The 20,063-nt window shown below is 39.2% G+C and overlaps 1 protein-coding gene across 1 annotated transcript; it reads right to left on the bottom strand.

Annotated features, from left to right (window-relative positions):
• Positions 1-4,222: 4,222 nt before the first annotated feature.
• Positions 4,223-18,527, bottom strand: GAS2L3 (growth arrest specific 2 like 3). The gene is made up of 9 exons (XM_069000893.1): positions 18,440-18,527; positions 17,043-17,089; positions 15,909-16,077; positions 15,404-15,522; positions 14,552-14,693; positions 11,943-12,006; positions 11,128-11,266; positions 10,182-10,289; positions 4,223-8,800 (listed from the first exon to the last, which is right to left on the bottom strand). The coding sequence occupies exons 2-9, from the start codon at positions 17,058-17,060 to the stop codon at positions 7,421-7,423; spliced, it is 2,139 nt and encodes a 712-aa protein (XP_068856994.1). The 5' UTR covers positions 17,061-17,089; positions 18,440-18,527; the 3' UTR covers positions 4,223-7,420.
• Between the last annotated feature and the right edge of the window lie 1,536 nt (positions 18,528-20,063).

The following is a 20,063-nucleotide window of genomic DNA, read 5'->3' as shown; positions in this document are numbered from 1 at the left end:
TACTCTTTCTTGTTTTCTTTCCTTCACCTTTGGCACTATACTGTTAGTTTATAGCCCAAACCCAGCTGAATAACTCAAGCACTGTCTGAATCTAGTTGTATCTTTCACTAGTACAAGCACCTATTTTTGCTTGATTTGAACAGAAACACTTGTGGCAGTGACACAGAATAGAATAGCTAAATTGGAATGGACTTATGCCAATCATCTAGTCCAACAATACTTACAGTGTGATCCAGAACTTGTGGAACAGAGATACTTCAGGTTTCATTCTACAGAGCAACATACAAAATGGTCAAATAATTTTGGAGGCAGATATTATAAGTTTAGGAAATAACAGAACTAAATTGGTCAGAATTGCTTGTAGCTCCTGAACTCAGATCCTTACATGCATTTAAGATGAGATGAGCTGCAAATTCCTGAAGATTGGTTCTGCATCCTTGGGAGAGATAGATGGGGAACACATTGAAGGAATACAGGAAAGCTGCATGATTTACTTCAGGCAAATAATTTCTGTCTCTAAGAACAAGATTTATATGTCCTTTTTTTTCTTTCTACCTCCCTGCATATTAGACAAATGAGATAAGCCCACCCTTTCACAAAGGGCTACTTTACTTTTTCATTAAAGGAGTGTCTGACTTAAACCCATTAGTCAAATTTGCAATGCTGCTAAACACTCCCAAGCTATAAAGCAAAGTCACCTGAAATTTCAAAGTTATTCAGTCCAGTATCAAACTATCACACTAACTACTTTGAATTGCAAGTCATCTCAAGTTAATTGACTCAACTGAATGAATCACTGGGACTTTCAGCCCTGACTTTCCTCCATTTTAAGGAGATAAGCCTCAAGAAACTCTCAGGTGCTGGTGATGAGAACCTGCAAATACCCATATGAAAATTACTCACTGCCTTCAGCACAGAGTAGAAAATAAGGCAAGGGGACACACACTGATGTACAGGGAAAATCCCCAGTACTGAACAACTGCTTATGCAGTCAGAGCTGTCTCTTCCACAGGCTGAGTGAAACAGCATTCTGGTGAAATCATAATTTATGATGGACGTGTGTGTCAAAACTATAGAATCATAGAATGGTTTGGGTTAGAAGGGACCTTATAGATCATCTAGTTCCATAGTTCCTGTGCCCCTGTCACAGGCAGGGATACCTTCCATTAGACCAGGTAGCTCAAAGCTCCATCCAGCCTGGCTTTGTACACTTCTCAGATGAGGCATCCACATCTCTGAGCAACCTGTGCCAGTGCCTCACCACTCTCAGTGAAGAATTCCTTCCTAAAATCCAGTCTAAACCTTCCTTCTTTCAGTTTAAAGCCATTTCCCCCTATCCTATCACTCACTACATGCCCCCATAAAAAGCCTCTCTTCAGCTTTCCTGAAGGCCCTCTTTGGGTACTGAAAGGCTGCAATAAGGCCTCCCCAGAGCCTTCTCTTCTCCAGTCTGAACAGCCCCAACTCTCTCAGGCTGTCTTCATAGATGAGGTGCTCCATCCCTCTAATCATCTTCATGGCCCTTCTTAGGACTTGTTCCAACAGGTCCATGTCTTTCTTATGCTGAGGCCCCAGAGCTGAACACAGTACTCCAAGCACTTCATTTAAGCTCGTGAAACAGTTGCACTTACCCACCTGAATTACAGGTTTCTCTAAACTGTGAATGTTTGACTTTACAGTCATAATATGTTACTTTTACACACCAGTGTGAATGGAATGGGACTTAGGGACCCAAGTCTTGGGGAAACTCATTGGATTTTAAGCAGGAAATCACAAAGAAACTTCCCAGTATTTTTTTTTAAACAATGAAACCCATCCATAATCTAGCAGACATTCCTAAGGCCACTGTCATGTAATCACCAAAAATGCTTTTTCATTTACAAATATATGCATATTTTAACCTAGCAAAATATCCTACTACAGCTAAGGGTGTTTTGAAATGCCAACTATACAACTGTGTAGTTACAAAAGTCTCCCAAATCTAATGTGTTATACAGGAGCTTAATTCCAGGGATATAGACCCAGACATGTATATTTAGTTTGATTTTTAAATAAACTCATTCTGCTGCTCTTTCATTTGGTTGCAGCAATAAATAATGTCATGGCACTTCAAGGGTCAGTACTTTTACAATAAAAGTAATTTATTATAGTTTTGTTTCACAGGTGTCTATAGAGTAGTGTACTCAGCAAAAAAAAGGAAAAAGAAAAGCTGTGAAGCAGCATATTGTTCATCTGGATGACACATCACGGTAATTATTTCTGTTCTTCTGGGAATATAGGTTCCAGTACAAGGCACTTTTTGTTAACAGCAGCAGTGGTTCAGAAAAGTAAATAATAATAATAAAGCTTATATGAAAGATCAGCAAATTAGAGGATTCTGAACCTGAATTTCAACAATTACTTTTCTCTTAAAATGCAGGAGGTAAAGGATATGCTTTCACTGAAAGATGCATGTAACTGAGTTTAATACAGTTCTCATGAGGTGCCATGTCTGAGTATTTTGACAAACACTAAAGTATTCCACTTTTCCTGAGTGAATATCCCAACAGGGTGTTTGTTTGAAGGAGCATGCAAGTTTGGCTTTGTTTAGTAGGACCTCAGCTTTGCACAGTACTTTCTGTCCCAGCAGTAAAGGCCAAGTTTACAGCAAAAGTTCTATGCTGCAACCCTACCTTCTAAAAACTCTTAGCACAACTAATTTGTCAATACTTTCTGCCTAGCTACGTTCCTTGGAGAAACAGCCAGTTTCTCCCATCCTGTAAGGTTTTTCTTCCATCTGGAGCAAAATACTTCACACAAAATACCATAATAGCATTGATTTAGACATCAGTACCCCTCCCCACGCAGAAAGCCATCCACTGCTGGCATTCCCACCAGGTGACACACTTGAAAGTTCATTTCTGAGTTAATGGGGATTACTGGCTAGCTAGATCTGAACTGTGGGCAGATCTCACCCCTAAAATATTTTAATGTTTTGCTTTTTATTAAGACATCTGAAATGTATAAGAATTGAGCTTATTTACATTTCACACAATTTATTTTTCAAAACTTTTAGTAAGGAAGTGATCTTCAATCTTGGCTCTTAAAAAAAGAAAATAATGAAAAGGAGTTTTTCAAGAATGTATTTGCATGAAATGAAAGGGTCTTACAACATTAACCAGCTCTTGCATTAATTATTTCATGCCAAGTCTGGATTTTGCTAGCTAAAAGTTTTATTTGAATCAAAGAGGAAAGTTTTGCCTGTGCATTTCTAGAGAAGCTAAAGGGTTTACATTGCCAGAGTAGTCTCTATAAAATTAACAGACACCAGAGGGCCCCACAGCACTCAGTCACCTAAGAAACAGATTTCAGTTTCCCTGTAGGGAAAAAGAGAAGGAGCTGCATAGTTTGATGTTCAAAGCTATGGCTGTTTGAAATTTTAGAAGGAAAACTGTCCATATATATCTATTATATATATGATTAGGATATATAAAATAGGATTAGGATACTTACCTGAGAAAATCTTGGACTGCCTTTGCATTTTATTGGCCAGCTGTAACAGCATCTCTTAAAAAAAAAAAAAAGCTGCAACACCTCTGCAGAGCTTGGTCCTGTAGGAACAAGGATGGCAGATGCCACAAGAATGTGCTTACTAGACAGAGCTGCAGTGGAAGGGTAAGTCTATCTATGTGATTGGGCACCAGCATCCGACTGGCAGGAACTGAAGACACTTGGGAACAGGCAGAGAAAGGCAGGCATTCAAAGAATTTTAAAAAAATCAAAATAGGGAAGGGGAAAAAAAAAAGTTAATTAAGTGGCTCCAGTGAGAACACCCAATTCTCCTCTCAACAAAACTAATTAAATTTCTGTCATTAATGGCAACAGACACAGAGATAGGTCTTAAGTTTGTTGACAAGATGTAAGCATGACAAATACTGGCACAAAAGTGCTTTATATTTCAAGTAGAGCTGCAAATACAACTTTCAGAGGTATATCTGAAACAATTAGGCTCACTGTCAGCTAAGAAAGAGTAGAAAGCCCCTTCTACACAATCAGTCACACTGAGACCAGGATCAGAGTCAAAATGTCTTGAACTCCAAACAAAGCAATGCAGACGCAGCTATTTATGCCCGAGATGGAAGCTACTGTTTGTGTGGTGGTAGAGAGAAAATGTGAGCCTTCTGAAATGCATTCTCTTTCCCTCCCCACAAAAAGATGTCAGGAGAAAAAACACGTGTGCACATTAAAAGGTGCAGTGTATGTTTATTTTAAATAAGTACTCATACAGAGGATGTCAATATCACATGGAGAATTCAGTCAGATTCTTTCTCCAAATTATCTTTCCCTCACAAAAAGTAATATAAATTGAAGATTAGACTTGCTATTTGACAACATAAACATTGCAAAAACAGTATGTATTTCCATTAGGAGGTACTTTATTAGACCTTATTCTTGGCTCACCTCATGTTCCATGACGCAGTTAGAATGTGATTATGCAGTTGGTGACTACAATTTTCACAGAAGTTGGATCATGCATAAATACACTGTTTTCATAATAACACCAAACCAAGTCTACCCATGTGTAATGGGTGAGATCTTTAGATTAGCTGATTAAGGTTTCAACTGTAACAGCTTATGCATTTTTATTTCATTTTGAACTTTAAAATTCGGTCTATTACAGGACATAATAAATCACAAAGATGAAGTCATTTGCTTAATTTTCTCTGTAGTTCAAAAAGGTAGTTGTTAAGTTGCCCTACACTGAGATCCAAGAGCCTCAGTCTTTAAGATGCTGCTAAAAACCTTGTAAAGGGTTTAAAAGGTGCTGTGGGTTGACCCCACCCAGCAGCCAAGTGCCTGTGCAGCTCTTCACTCTCCTTATCTCTCCTCCATCCCCGGCAAGATAAGGAGAGAGGAGCAGCAAAAGCAAAACTCGGTGGCTGAGATAAAGAGTTTAATGAATGGAGGAAAGATGAAAAGTAAACCAATAAGTGATGCAAAGGCAATCCCTCACTACCTCCCACAGACAGACTGATGCCCAGCCAGCTGGCAAACAGCCACCCCAGAAGCCACACAACCTGCACCCCCTTCTTTCTCTACCTCTTCCTTCTTTTTATTGTTCAGGTGATGCTCTATGATACGGAATAGCCCTTTGGCCCATTCAGGTTGCTCAGTTCCCAGCCATGTCACTCCCAATCTCTTGCCTACTCACTGTGGGGGCAGAGCAGGAAAAAGAAAGACTTGATCCTGGCAAGGGATGTTCAGCAACAGCCAAAACATCAGTGGGTTATTTTAGATTTTAAATCTAAGACACAGCCCCATATGCGATGATATGAAGAAAGATAACTCCATCTCTTCCAGACCGTTACAGAAAGAGACCCCAAGAATCAGCTATTAATCATCTGCATGAGATATATCACATGTAACTCACCATTTGGAAGCCCAAAAGTCAAAAGCAAGTCATCTACTGTAAAATGCTTTCAGTATATGAAACCCTGTGCCAGATTTATCAAACCTGACAGCAATCCACTATAGTCAATACTCTGCCTAACATTGTAGCAGAGGCTTTGACCAGTGTACTTAAAAAAAACAAGCAAGCCCAAGGCCTTCCCCAAACATACAACTTTGTATGTGATCTTGTGGGACCTGTGTCCACGTTATCAAAACTGATCTGTTTTCCTCCTACAGTTTGGATATTGGCATCTACTGCTTACTCCCAGCAGGTTGTGAGCAGTATTGTACAGTAGATATGCATAAATAGAATCATAAATTAAATAAAATAAGCTAACAAGGTGCTCAGAAAGGCAGCTCTATGACTCTGCCACAGCGCATGAGAATGCACTTTACGATACTTGCTTACTCTATTCTGGGGGAAAAAAAAAAAAACAAAAATAACAGAAACCCATAACAACAGAAACTACATATTCCATGGAATTCTTCTCCCTTTAAAAAGACTTCCCTGTCCCACCATCCAGGAGCCTCTATGGCAGTCACACCCACTCCTCCCCATATATAGACTGGGAAGGGAGGGCAGAAAAGATGGTCTGTGGAAATCATCAGTGTCTCTTCACAGACCTTCAGAGCTCCTCAGTGTCTGTAGGGACAGCTGTTCATTAAACCCAAAACAACCCAAACAGCATTAGTCCCAAAGACAGTAGTTTTCAATCTACCATGAAGGTCACTTCTCTCAAAGGTAAAGGTGGTGAGCACCACAGATGTTCAAGCCACTGAAAGATTTCAGGAGCTGAGTGTAAACAGTGCATAGCTTTCTGGCACTTTAAGATGCTTAAAGGCAAATGCAGTCCTACATTCCTCTTCTGGGAAACTACTTCTCGCTCCAGAGAGCGATAGAGGAGAGCCCGGAAAGAGGTCTCCATAAATGAAACAAGAAAGGCCACTGCAGACTAGAGTGCCCACAAAAATTAACCTGTAGCACTGAGAAAAGTATTTAGCAATTCAGTCCTACATGCAAAGGCCACTCCTGCAGAGCAGTAAAGCTCTGCTAGAGCAGGTCAGTGCTTACAGCTCAGTGTTGCTGCAGCAGGAGCTGTTTTGGGGCTCCAGCCCAGGAGCAGGAGCCGGTGTAGGGCTCCAGCCCAGGGGAAACTGTCTTCCCAGGAACTCAGGAGCATCTCTCCATGCAGCAAGAGCTTTCTAGGAAAACTTGGGCTCACTTACAGTCAGATTTGAACATGGACTAAGCAAAGTTATTTGCCCTGGGTTTTAAAGGCAATTTTGCTCACTGAAGAGTTCTGTTCTAAATTTGAGAGGCTAAGGCACAACAAAAGTGAGAAATCAAGGCCATGATTACAATTTAAAACAAACCAAGCTCCACTTCCAAGCGAGCTGAATCCACTTTAAGGCATATTGGGGGGCACAGTGAACACTGATAACAGCAAATCAAAACAGGACTAGAAATTTCTTTCTCTTTCTTAAACATGTGACCCAGATTCAGGTTCTGGGATACCAGTGAACTAAAACCCACAGTTTTGTTTGAGGTATTAGAAATTCTACAGTTTGTGCATGGCTCTCTTGCTTGCCACACACCTCAGTGTAGGTGTGCCAGAACCACCAGAGTCACCCAGGCTCTGCCCTGGATAGATGTTTCTCGGGCAGGCTTCACTCCCTTGAAAATGAGCAGCAGCAAAAGCAGCAGCCTAAACCCCCCCTTCCTCTCCCACTCTTTTCTACAGCAGGTCAAGGATATTTGCTATTCCACAGTGCTACAGAGCAAGCAAGGTCACTTCTAAACATGTCCAAATAGAAGTTTCTAAACCGCAAAATAAACACAGTTCTTACAGTAAGTTAGGCAGCAAAAGGCAGGTTATACCAAAATTTCTTAGTAAATGTAGTGTTATTTAACTTTTTTCCCTTGCCCTCAGTGAAGCAGTTACAAGAGGCCCCTTTGAACAAAACAGAGACTTCCACAGAAAGTAACAGTTTACTTTCTGGGCTTTTTACTCCCTGTCATAACAAAATAGTGATCATCTTGCCTGCTCTTCAGAAGAGGAACTTTTGACACACCAGCTGTTCCTTTGTTGTACACCTGCTCCTTTGGGAGCAGCTTCTTGGCTGCTGGGGCTGAGCTTTTGCTCGTTTGCAAGTTTTTGGTTGAATGCTGACCTTTTGTGGAAGGCTGTGCTGGCTTTTTGGCCACTGCTGCTTTGGCTGAAGTTTGAGGAAGCCGTACAACAGATAAAGGTGTGCGTTCAGCAGGTTTGGCTAAAGAGGGTCCAGCCTGAGGGGGATTACTGGCATTTGGCTGCTTACTGCCAGCTGATGACACATTTTTGCTTGTAGCTAACAATGAAGGTGGTGACTTTGATGCTTTGCTAACTGCAAGGGAAGGTACAGAAGCAGATAGTTTTAGGTCTGAAGCAGTTTTCAAGTTCCTTGCTAGGTGAGAAGTTGTTTGTGGCGCTTTTTGAGGATGCTGAGACCCAGCACCTGAGATCTGAGTATCATTTTCAGGAGGTTTTGCAAGGAGTTGCTGAGAATGTGCAAACTTGGCAACAGTGCGCAGATTTGTAACTGGCAGCCGAGCAGCCCTGGGAGCCACTGAATTTGCTTTGGTTTTAGTGGCAGATACAGGTTTGCATTTAGCAGGGACACACTTCTGTTTTGAAGTCGTTGTTCCAGCTGTCCCAGACAAGAGAGATGGTTGTTTTTTAGAGGGTGAGAGGGCAGGGTGGAGTGCTGGTGCTAGGGAGCCCCGAGGCACAGCAAATTTCACCTTGGTAGCATCGGGGGACTGAATACGTTTGTGCAATGTTTCACAGGGAACAAGAGCTGTTCTTGTTCCTGCACATGAAGAACTTTTGTTTCCAGCCTGTGAAACAGCAGAAGCTGGTGAATTGCATGCAGGAGACTCCAGTTTCTTTGTGGTGCCAGCTAATGGTTTGAAATGAGACTGCACACCTGTCGCTGAAGACCCTTGTAATTTGGACCTGACTGTCGATGACTTGGCAGTGGAAGATGGGGTCACTGGCACTCTTGGTGATGCCAGGGCAGGGGACTGAGGGCACTTAGATAAAGCCTTCTTGGCACTGGCCCCAAGACCTGAAACAGGAGCAGGAGGTTTTGATGGCTGCTTCTGAAACATATTGACAGCTGACATTGGATTCATAACAGGAGGCTCCTGATTTCTGGCTGACAAGCTGGGGACACTGTCACTGGTGACCCCTCCTTTCTGAAATGCCAGGATTTTTTGTTCCAGAGTTGCAAACTGAAGCACTCGGCATGGATCATATTTGAGAAGAAAACCTTGAAGTGTGTCCCAGCCTCCACCAACACGTACCATCACATGCTTGCCGTGTAGCATCTGAGAATGGGAGAAGAGAGGGCGGGAGCAGAAGAACAAGAGACATCTTCATCTTGTTTTATTTTTCTTCATCTTACATTACCACCTATTGAAATCGACTAAAAATAACACCTCCTTTCTTACAGAGAAACATTTTAAAACAGAGAAATGATTTGATAAACAAGGTTTATGCTTCCCAATTATTTTATTATGTAGCTTCTCCGGCAGAGACAGTAATTCTGTGTCAGGAAATAATGGAGGCATCTTTACAGAAGACATTTTAACCATTCTGTAAGAATCTTTGTTTAGTATACAGAATTCTGGACATGGGTTTAATTTAAATTATAGATGTCCTCGTAACACAAACTCTTATGACTGCTGATGGGAGTACTCAACTGACACTAAACCGTGCCATAAATCAAATCCCTCCTGATGGGAGAGAACTTTCTAAAAGTCCTTGCAAGGAGTTTCAAAGATAAACTGAGACTTTTCCTTGAGTTTCAGTGCTGCTGGATAGTTGTTTATTAAGTCTTATCAGAGGAACAGAGCCACTAGTGTGACCCGGATACCGCATAGAGTGCAGAAAGCAGAAGAGAAGTCTCTAATTATCAAGATTTACACAGCCTTTTAAAGATAATTTAACCAATGGTTACTAAAAATGTACATTATTTTCCCTTTCCTACCAATTATTCAGTAACACAACTAGGAACTGCGGAATTCTCTATCCAATCAATCCAAACTACTTTTACTGCAGAACATGAAGTAGTAGAAGAAGGAGAAGAAGGTTTAGAGAACAACAACAATCCTCCATTTTGATATTTTTTACTCTTATCTATTTACTACAAAGAGAAGCCCAAAACCTCTAAATTTTTCACCCTGTGACAATCTTACATAGTAGTCTATCACTTAATTCACACCACTGTATTTTCTAGTTCTTGTCTGATTGTTGGTAATTTTTTCCAAGGTTGGAGGTTAAAACAGTGTTGTTCAGGGGGGTAAAAACCCTTAAAAACAGGCAGAGAAATATTCTCAGCACTCTGGGTTCCTACACTCAACTACCCCGCAAATTATAAACCCCAAGAGCCCAGGTTTTGAACAAGCAATGTTCTCAGGAAATTCTATGGCATTACCCTTGTTTATGTTGCAAGTCATTACTGAAATTTTAGAGACACCACAGATAAGCATTAACTTAGTTTAGTGTGGTTGTAAAATCAATGTTGGTAGATCAAAGATGTAAAGAACAGAGTAACTACAGCTATTTAGAATAGGGGTTGCATGACAGTTTGTCCCAACCTAAATAATTCTTTAATTCTAAAACAACTCCATAAAAATGAGGTGTTTCACTTAAAAGCATTTCTCTCCCCAGTATAAATATAAATTGGAGTTCTAAAAAACTACTTACTCGTATGAAGAGTATTTTATCTCCCAGTCTATAACGTCCCTCTGATAAGTATTCAATTGAAAATCGATGGGAACAACTGCAGGGAGGATCTTCTGCTATATGTTTTACCTAGTTATTAAAATTGAAAGCATTTGTTAGTATATTGACAGAAGCATGAATTTAACCATCTTTCAGTTAATTTTCTATTAAGAAGGAAGACTCAAGAAGGAAACCACTGAAAAAAAGGAGAAAAGGAGTCCCCAAATAAGTGCTGGGTTAGAGAAGATCTGCCTCTTAAAAATGTAACAAATTGGAAGGTCAAGACTATTGCCAAAAAGGACAAATAGTGAGTTTTCAGAGAGAACAAGGATCTGGTGGCTGACATTCCCAAAGAAACAGAATTTTTACATTAAAATAGAGAGGACCTTTAAAAACAAATAAATTTTTAAACAGAATAGGAAAATAGTTCATAATTTCCTTTGGACCAGTTCACAAGCTGTACAAATAATTTCCTTTTCTTCCTACATATTAATTTCAAATTGGTACTGCTACAGAGGTTTGATTTAAAATCTTTTTTCAAAAGATTTTCATCAAAGCCTAGTTTAACATTTGATGAAGATTTATGAAAAGATCAAATTGAAAAGAAACACTGCAGTTGTAGAATATTGACATACCAGAAAAATTGAATGAGAGCATTTCTTATACTCAAAGAAGCAATAAAAAGGAAGAGAGGAAAGGAAATCAATGTAGGTGATATGCACTCCAAAATATACAGAACAGCATTTTATTTACATTTTCAAAACAAAACAAATTGCTAAAAAGAGGTGCATACCCTTTTGTTTTCTGTTTGAGGAGGCTCCCACATATTAGATGAAAACCAGCCTGTGCTTACTGAGTCAGATCATACAAGCACGAAATTTAAGAGTTTAATTTAAAGCCCATATCCCACTAAGCAAGTAGCACTTACTGCCTCATGTAGCTCCCCATGGTGACAACATGACTTTGGTGTGCTAATGGGTGATGGTGGCCCAGAGGTCATCAGCAAGGTTTCTTCTAGCTCAATTTCCTTCTCTAGTTTTACAAGTACAGGAGGTTCAACTCCATACCTTAAATACCAAAGCAGAGTTTAATTACTAATTTACTAAAGAAAACAAAAAGAAACTGATGATAACAAACTTGCAAGATTATAAGTGGCTTGAAAGACAGGGACATCTGAATCAGTCAGAGGAATAATTGCCTTGATAATTCAAAGAGAAGGAGCATCTCTGAGTTTTGAGCAGAAGCCCTTCCTAAGGTAGCCTTGGTGTTACCAGAGGATGCAGTAAAAATACTGCCAAAACTACACAACTGAGGTCACATCCAATATAGACAGACTATCTTAAAGCTTCCAGCTCTGCACTTGAAATAAATTAAAAGCCTAAATTTAAAGAATAAAGAAATACCTTCCAAAAAGCTGAAAAATTTAAACTCTTAAAATCATATTTAATGCTCAGTGAGTTCTTCCAAGAGGCACACTTATCTATAAGCTGAACGTATAATTTAAACACACAGCTATAGAATGCAGCATGGAACAGCACCTCTCCATGGGAAGTCTGACAAATACTTGAAAAACCATTCATATTGTTTGATGGTCCTAGAAAAGCTACTCATTGCTTTTTGCACAGAATTAACATCCACTGTGTTGCACTTAACAACTGCAGATAATGTCTTAACTTTGTCTTAGCTTTTACTTAGTAGGATGCATCCTCAATTTCTCGTTAGGAGCACATGTGGATCACGTACCCGGATACAATGCGCCCAATTTCCAGCAGACAAAGATATACTTGTCTTGGATCCTTGTGCAACACTAAAAGGGAAGAGAATAAAGAGGAGTTATAGTTCATATTTATTGCAGGAGGCCTATGCAATTAGGTACAGCCAAGAGAAGGGAAAATAAGGTATCCATGACTATAAATTGCCCATCACCCTACCCAGAGGCAATGTACATTATCACTGATAAAGCACTACATGCTCTACAACTCTAATTTTCTATTCTGTAAAGTCTTTAAACCCATACTGGCACTCCTGAAACCACTCTTCCTCCTAATAGAAATATGTTTTATGATCTTCCTTCTTGATGAGAACAGGAAATAAAGAGATGTCAGTGCTTTCCCTTCCCTACTCCCCAATGCAATATCGCAGTCTTAAAGATGAAAAGCATTTAACAACTACAAATAGGAAAATACACCCATCTGTTCATGCTCATGCCTACAGACACAGCTAGGTACATGCACTCTGGAGGTTACCATCTGCAGGAGGATACACTGCTGGGGCCCTAGCTGACAAGTGGATGGCTACACAGCCAGTCAGCCTGAGTGGTTTTAAACCTTGGCTGGGAAAGAACAATCTGGGTGACTGTTACCAGTTCAGTGAGCAACAGATCTTTTTTCTTATCACCACTTCAAAAGTTCCAGCTCTATATTTACAGATGAAATCCAACATCTTTCTGACGTTCAATTTGATATTTAGAATGCCTTTGCTTTAAATGTGTTCCCTAAAGTATAAGCCAGATATGAAGTCAGATTTTCTTGTTTATATCATCTACTCCAGTTTGTAAGTCTGCTTTTTAAAAGATCTGATTATGAAGGGTAAATCCAGAATAGAAAGTTTTCACAGCCATAATCTAAAAGCTACTAGAGGCCCATTAATCTTTTAATGTGTGTGCATATTTGCCAGATGTAACAGAAATGTTTTAATTTGCCTGAATCCAAAAGGGAAAAATCCAAATATACCCCTAGCAAAGATCAAGACATTTGTTTTGGCTTGATGTCAAAGGGCACCCCACGATGCCTACTCTTCCTTTCTGCTGTCTCAGGAGCCTCTTGGTTTATTTCCTTCCCAGTCATCTACACTTTTCAGGAGGTGTTGCTATATGTACCTGATGGGAAAAAGACAATTGTCAACTTATCCTTCCCCTATTTCATTCATGAAGAATGGCTTGAAAGTCTGATGGAAACCATCAGTGGAAAGAATGTTTCATCTAGGAGGCTGCAAGTCTGCTCATTTCAACTGCCAAAAAGGCCCACAGAAGATACTTACACCACAAAGCAAGCTTGTGTCAAGAGCTACAGACTTCAAAACACTTCTTTGCTATGAGTGAAAGCCACAGCACTAGGAAATCCTGTCTGCTTATCTCAGGGAAGCTGAACAGGTTCTAGTTACCCATCCACTTACAGGAACTAATATGTTTAAGCAATACAATTCATACAAGGAACTAAAAAAAAAATTTAAAATATTCTTGTAGCTCAGTTCTATTTATCTGTATTTCCTGGCACTGAAAAAAGATACACTCAGTAGTTAATCAAAATGAGACAGATCTAAATGATGGTGTTCTCTTGACTATTTTAAAAGATGACTTATCCAGTGGAGATGCATGGGCAGTACAACAAGCATGTAAGTGGAACAAAGACTTCAAAACCCAGTAAATATTGTGACAAATTAATTTGATTAGTGAAAACAAAGGTAATTGTCAATTTTTTTGCTATTCTGCTGACAGGCAGATATTTTGCTTGTTAAAAAAAAAAAAAAGCCAAACAACAAAAAACAGTATTTGGCTTGCCACATACTGCCACACACAATAAGTTTTGTATTAATTAATTTTTACTGACATAATAGCTGGTAGAAGAGCACTTCCTTATTTATCATGTGATGGAAGTACAATCCTCTTAACTAGCAGTCAAAAAAATTTTATTCCATCCGTATCAGTCTAGAAGCTGTTTGTTAATAAGGCACCAATTGTGCACTGGGGCAGGCATAGTCAGAGCTGGCAATATTTATTTTCATAACTATCCTATTAAATGGGAAAATACAAATGGTTTAGAGTCATGTTAAGTGAGTCCTGATTTAAATGCTAATTACCAACAGGCTGTTGCTATTTCAGACACAATGCCCTGATGCCATTACCAAACTTAACCATCATGAATGTATTATTCTGAGGGATTTTTGCAAGAATGAGCTCTAATACCAAATAAAGGATCTCATTGTGAGTTGACTCCATGGCCCTGTGGTCTTCCCACACACAGAAAGAGAAACCACATTTTTCTCCTCTGTTTCTCAGTGGTTCTTTTTACGGAAGAAAAACATGGTATCTTGTTGCACAGCTCTCAGTCCCTGCTTCATCCCACACAGCAACTTTGAGAAGTCTGGAGAAGCATCATGCAAGTTATAGCAGTCACTGAACTGATTTTTTTTTTACTTGGACACTTCCTTAAGATAAATAAAAGCATTAATAGCTTGCATGAGACATGCAGAGTCAAGAGAAAAGGTTCAAAAGTGTATACATAAGGCATCTCCCCGACCAGGTAGTTATCCACACAGGGATCAAAGCAAATCTTACAAAAAGAGAGAGTTACCTAAACCTTCAGATTCAAAGAGATAAGTCTCATCAACTCCAATGGCCCTACACCAGTTAAGAAAGTTGGCTGTATTATCTCTGGCAAAAAAAGATCCCGATGGAGCATCCTTCTTACATGGAACTTTTCTCATAGGAAAATTCTGGCAAGGGAAGAAAACAAAAAGTACATTGTGCACATCAACATTGCCAACAGATTTCAAAGCATATTTGCAAAGGAAAATACACCCTAAATTCAGAGTACAGAAACAGTTGTAACTATTTTGTGTTCATCTCACTATGTATTCCATCAAAAAAGCTACACTAATATAGAAGGCACTCTACCTTATCACTGTGAACACTCACTGAGTGAACAATCCTTAGTTCTGCAGCCTTTGTACTCTAAAGTAACAGAGACTTGCTTGAGATTCACATTTCAACTAAGCATTGGTTGTCAATAAAAACACTGAAGCCCATCTCCAGGTTTGGATACTTTTATGGCTGACCTGTACACTTGAGTTCAGCCACCACTTTCTGGCATAAAACATACTACTAAGTGCCAATGGATATCTTATTAACAACCCACACTGATGTCAGGGGAACAAACTCCAGACTTGGACTAGACCTTCTGCTGGCAAGACTTCTACTGAAATCAAACTAAAAACCTAGTAAAGACCTTAGGATGTGATTAGCAAAGCAAATCATTTGTTGCATGAGTTTATCAATCTACAAAGCCACTTTGTTGTTAATCAGTCTCTGGATAGAGAGCATACAAAACACTTCTTTGGGAAGCCTCATTCACCTGCTTTCCGTATAACTACTATTAAAATTTAAGACTTTATATACCTATTTTAAAAATCATTATATGACTCACCCTTAAGTTATTTGTGCTACAACATTTCTTAACTGTGTTTTGAAGAACACCAATCAATTGGCAAAGCAGTACCCCATTATCAAGTTCTTCTAGCAGTTGTTCTGCTTTGACTTCCATTCCTTTAAGAAAAAGAAGGTCAATATTAGAGTTACTGCACAACAGGTTAAGAAGTTTCACGTGAACTTACAGGCAACTCAAACAGAGTTCCAGTGTTAAAAACTGAAAATGAGTAGAAATACATAAGTAAAATAAAATAAAATATTCATTTAACTAGATTTTAATTAGAATAACAAGATTCAGAAATAGAATTATTAATTGTGCAACCCTTAAGAGGTGGCAGCTAATAAAACTGACATCAAAGCATGCACTTTAATGCAATTCTCCCAGCCATTCAAACTCAAATACACCAGATCTTAATAGTACTATAGATATTAAGTGTCAGTGCTGACTAGAATATTGGAAGTGCTTTGAAATTCATTCAACAGTGATTTATTTTTATGCTCACCCAGCAAGCCAGACAGCCAAATTGAGAGATCTTCTTGCATAGGCACCAAAGTGGCTTCATGCCGCACAGAGATCCATTGGTCATACAGGCACACATCTGCCAAACCCGGCCCGTGTCTCGGAGTCAGAGGACTTCGGGGACTCAGGGGAAGGTCATCTCCAAACCACACCTGCACAAGATTTCAGTAAGCTGAAGACAGGAAGCTCTAATATTTGCAGTCAGATGACAAAATCCTGTGGTTCTGAATTACACTGAAGGACTATTATTCAAAGAGTAAGCGTTCATTTGCCTTTCTGCAGATACGGCAAACCAACACAGCAATCAAATGGTTCGGCTCGTTAGTAACTCCTGCATCAAAGTACTACTGCACTCATTCTCATGACTTCTTTGGATTTAAAATTACATACTTTCCTGAATATAGAATAAAGAGAACATGCATTAAATGCTTGGAGGTTTTTTAACTCAGCACATTTTAAGTCACAAAATCTGCAAATTATCATACAATTTACTGCAGACTACCGATTTCTTGATCAAACATTTCAGAGGCATTTTGTGCTTAAATCATTAAAAACTGTAACATTAAAAGAGGAAATGTTCCCATGCAAGGACAAAACACACTTCTTGAACACAAATATCTAGCATTTCTCTTCAGGACTGCATATTTTCTAAATGACAGGTAACTTACATGCCAAGAAAAGGACCACACTGAAATTTCATGAAGAAAAATTTCCAAAGACAGAGTCCTTCTGGTATTCTTACCTATTTTCCTTCAGTTCAGTGTGTATATAAAATACATTTATTTTATTTATACTTAAATGATTAAATAGAATATAAGTTTTTTTTAAAAAAAGCTTCTTAATCATCATGGAAATTTTTCAATAATCTCAGCCTTTGACTTCAAAACCTTCTTGCCTAACAGCACTAAGAAGTGAAAGGGTCACCTATCTCATAATAACAGTGGGTTATCCATCTTGTCACATTGCTCCTTGTAAAAGGGAAAATTATTACTTTTTTTTTTTAATCAGAGGTAACTAGAGAATCTAGTATTTCATCTGCTTCAGAGTAGACTTTTGCATTAAAAAAAAAAAATATTATACATGTATACAGGATTCAAACACTTCAAAAGGCATTTACCTGAACTGCATTCTGCATGGTCACCTGCTTTACATTAGTTTCTCCTCCTGGGGAAAAATAAGATTTTTAATACAGTCTCTCCTGCTTTCATGAAAATCCTGAGAGAAACCCATCAGTGCTGTTTTGGAAAAATAAGAACAAGTCTAATAGGAAGGGAAGGGAAGGGGAAAGAGGGAAATATCTTAGTAGCTAAGGCTTTGATCCAGTATTCAGTACACTTCAGCTCTCTGCCCTTAGGTAAAAGTGCAGTTATTACAGCACAAAGTAGCAACTAACTCTGTATGCATAAACAATGCTCCAAAGTTGGCAAGATTTTTAGGAGCTGTATGGCATTTATTTTGCCAAAAAGCAATACACATACTTCAAGCCATTCTTGAATTTAGCACTGTTGGCACTGATTTTTCTTTTTAAGTTATCACAGCTGTATCTTGTACATGTGTGCAGACAGATATATGCACCCTGAATTTACATTAAATACTTAGAAGATCATGAAAACCTTAAAGCAAAGAAATAATTTTGAAGAATAAGATTCTCTCTTACAGATTCTTATAGACTCTTGTGGGTTGGAAGAGACCTTAAAGATCATTGAGTTCTTGCACAGATACATGAGAGAAATCAATATTTTTATTAATCTGTTGGGATTGTGACATTGCAGGCAGCATGCATACACTAAGTTTTCAACAGAATACTGCAAACTTTTGCAGCAATATAGTTATCAGGATAAATCCCTGGCAAAATTAACATTAAGGAAAGTTTTAGAGACAATCTGGTCAATGCTTTCTCTCCCAAAGCCAACACTGTATTTTCCAGCAATGCTTTCAACCATGGGAAAATCCAGCACAAGCTCTGCACTGGGCTGAGGATTAGTAAGTCTTTCCCTGGAGGCTCCAGGTCTAGAGATGTGCAGCATTGCCAGGTTGGCTGCATACACATGTACAGAAGGTCTTTCTCCATAATAATTTTCCACAGTGGTACTTTCCAACGTCAGAAAGTTTCTATCTGTGTCTTGAAGCCTGTTAAAAACAACTTATTTGCTCTGTTACTTAATAGCTGCAATAAAATTTCATCTTACTGATTAAACTGAAAACCAGATTGCAGACATTGTCAGACATTTTTAACTCATCTGTTTTCATTTAAAAATAAGTAACTTTCCTCTCCTGTCCCAGATATTTAAGCTTTGTATGTAGATGGCATTCTTCTCTCCTGCACAACCTGACCTTCCTATGACAAAAAGGCTGAATAGCTCATCACAGAAAACAATTCTTGTAGACATTCTCACCCTTTCATCCTACATAGAAAGCACAACGGTGTCATTGTCTCCCCCTTGTTCCTTCCCCCTGCCTTAAACCTCGCACACCAAGTAGGACCACACGTATCAGGCATTTCAAACAACTTACCTCTACGACTGGCAAAAGAACAACCAGTTTGGTTTCAGGTGAAGCCACTTCCTTGTGCTAGGACTGCTAGCACTTCTCAGACCTTATCAGAGACACTCCAAGTGATATCTTTCCCCTTCCTTTTATTTCTAGGGAAGGAAAAAAAAAGAAAAAGAGAGACATCCTCTCCTTGATGTCATTTTTCCTTCTATGAATGAACAAGGGAAGGGAAGGGTATATACCAAGCATTACTAATGAGCTTGTTATGCTTCCCACAGCTTTGTCCAGGGGAATACATTTTCCTTTGGCATAAGAAAGCTATTGTCCTAAGAGAAGCTCAGTAAGAGGCTTCATTGATTAAAAAAAATAAATAAAACAACAGCAGAACAGCCAGTAGAGAAGTTGGTCTCATTAAAATAAGGAGTTCCATATAGGCTAACAAGAGCTCTAGCATATTAACTGCCAAGGGAAAACAAAAGGCAGCCTAATTCACAGGGAGCACTCAAAACATGAACAAAGCAAAATATTCACACTGCAGCTATCACAGGAATGCTCAGCATCTGCAGTTTAGTGGCATGCCTAACAAAAATTAGTCTTGCCAAAAAAAAAAAAATAGAGATTGAGAAAAATTGTGGCACTTGAACTTCAAGGGCCTGCTCTTCTAAAACAAGTTATTTTGTAAGCCCATATGTCAGAGTTCCCTAGAAAGTCAAATGGCTTCACTTATTATCAGGGCATCTGAAAAACACTTAACAAAAACCCCCTGTGATGATGCAGGCTACAGTGCATGAATTTTGAGTTGAAAAAGTAATATAGTAACAATTACCCATTTTCAGATGCCAAAGAGCTCAGCTCAGAGATTGCAGGGAATACAGATTAATGTAGCATTATCACTTACTGTGAGAGATATTGGATGAGAAGACCCAGATCTGCCACCTTCAAGCAGTCAGCCTGCAAATGTGCAGAAGGTGCTGTGTTGAGGTGAATACTGCAGTACCAGGCAGAGTCATAACCAAATCTGGCTTCTTCTAAAACCAGTTGGGTTCCCTGCATCAAAAAGCTGTACATAATGAATGAAGTAAGTATTTGATACTGAATTTTGGCAGCTCCAGATAGGACTGTATCAGTTCCTACACATGCCAGTTTTACCAACTCTCATTCAACAGCCATTTGATGTTCAGGCACTGAGGTTTGTGGAAGAAAAGACCTCAAAATAAAAGCACACTGTAACATGTCCCCGCATAGCTTTAGGCCACGCCATTCTCATTTCCAGGCAGACCTTGATACCCTCAAGGTCCCTTGGGACAAAAGACTTAATAAGCACATCACAGCTGAAACAATTATTTTAATAATTCTTCCCCTTCTTCTTTCTGGTGTTGTTTCCTCCCCATTTTTCCATCCCTGCTTCATCCCTTAGAACAAGGAAAACACCAGAAACTTGCAAGAATTTCCCAACCAGAGGGCAACCAGTCCAGTTCCAAGCTCAGCAAGCGTAGATGTCCCCCACCACCAACCCCCCTCTCAGGAAACACCTCATTTCTGCTGGTACTTCTGCTGCCAATGGCTCTGTGGGATGGAAGGAGAGGAGATGTCACCTAGCCACACCTTACAGCTGGATCAATACAGAGACACTGATTTACTGGGA

The sequence above is a fragment of the Aphelocoma coerulescens genome, chromosome 1A (genome assembly GCF_041296385.1).
Source record: "Aphelocoma coerulescens isolate FSJ_1873_10779 chromosome 1A, UR_Acoe_1.0, whole genome shotgun sequence".
Classification (NCBI taxonomy): domain Eukaryota; kingdom Metazoa; phylum Chordata; class Aves; order Passeriformes; family Corvidae; genus Aphelocoma; species Aphelocoma coerulescens.
Note: the sequence above shows the minus strand (reverse complement) of the source record. Positions and strands in the feature narration are given on the sequence as shown.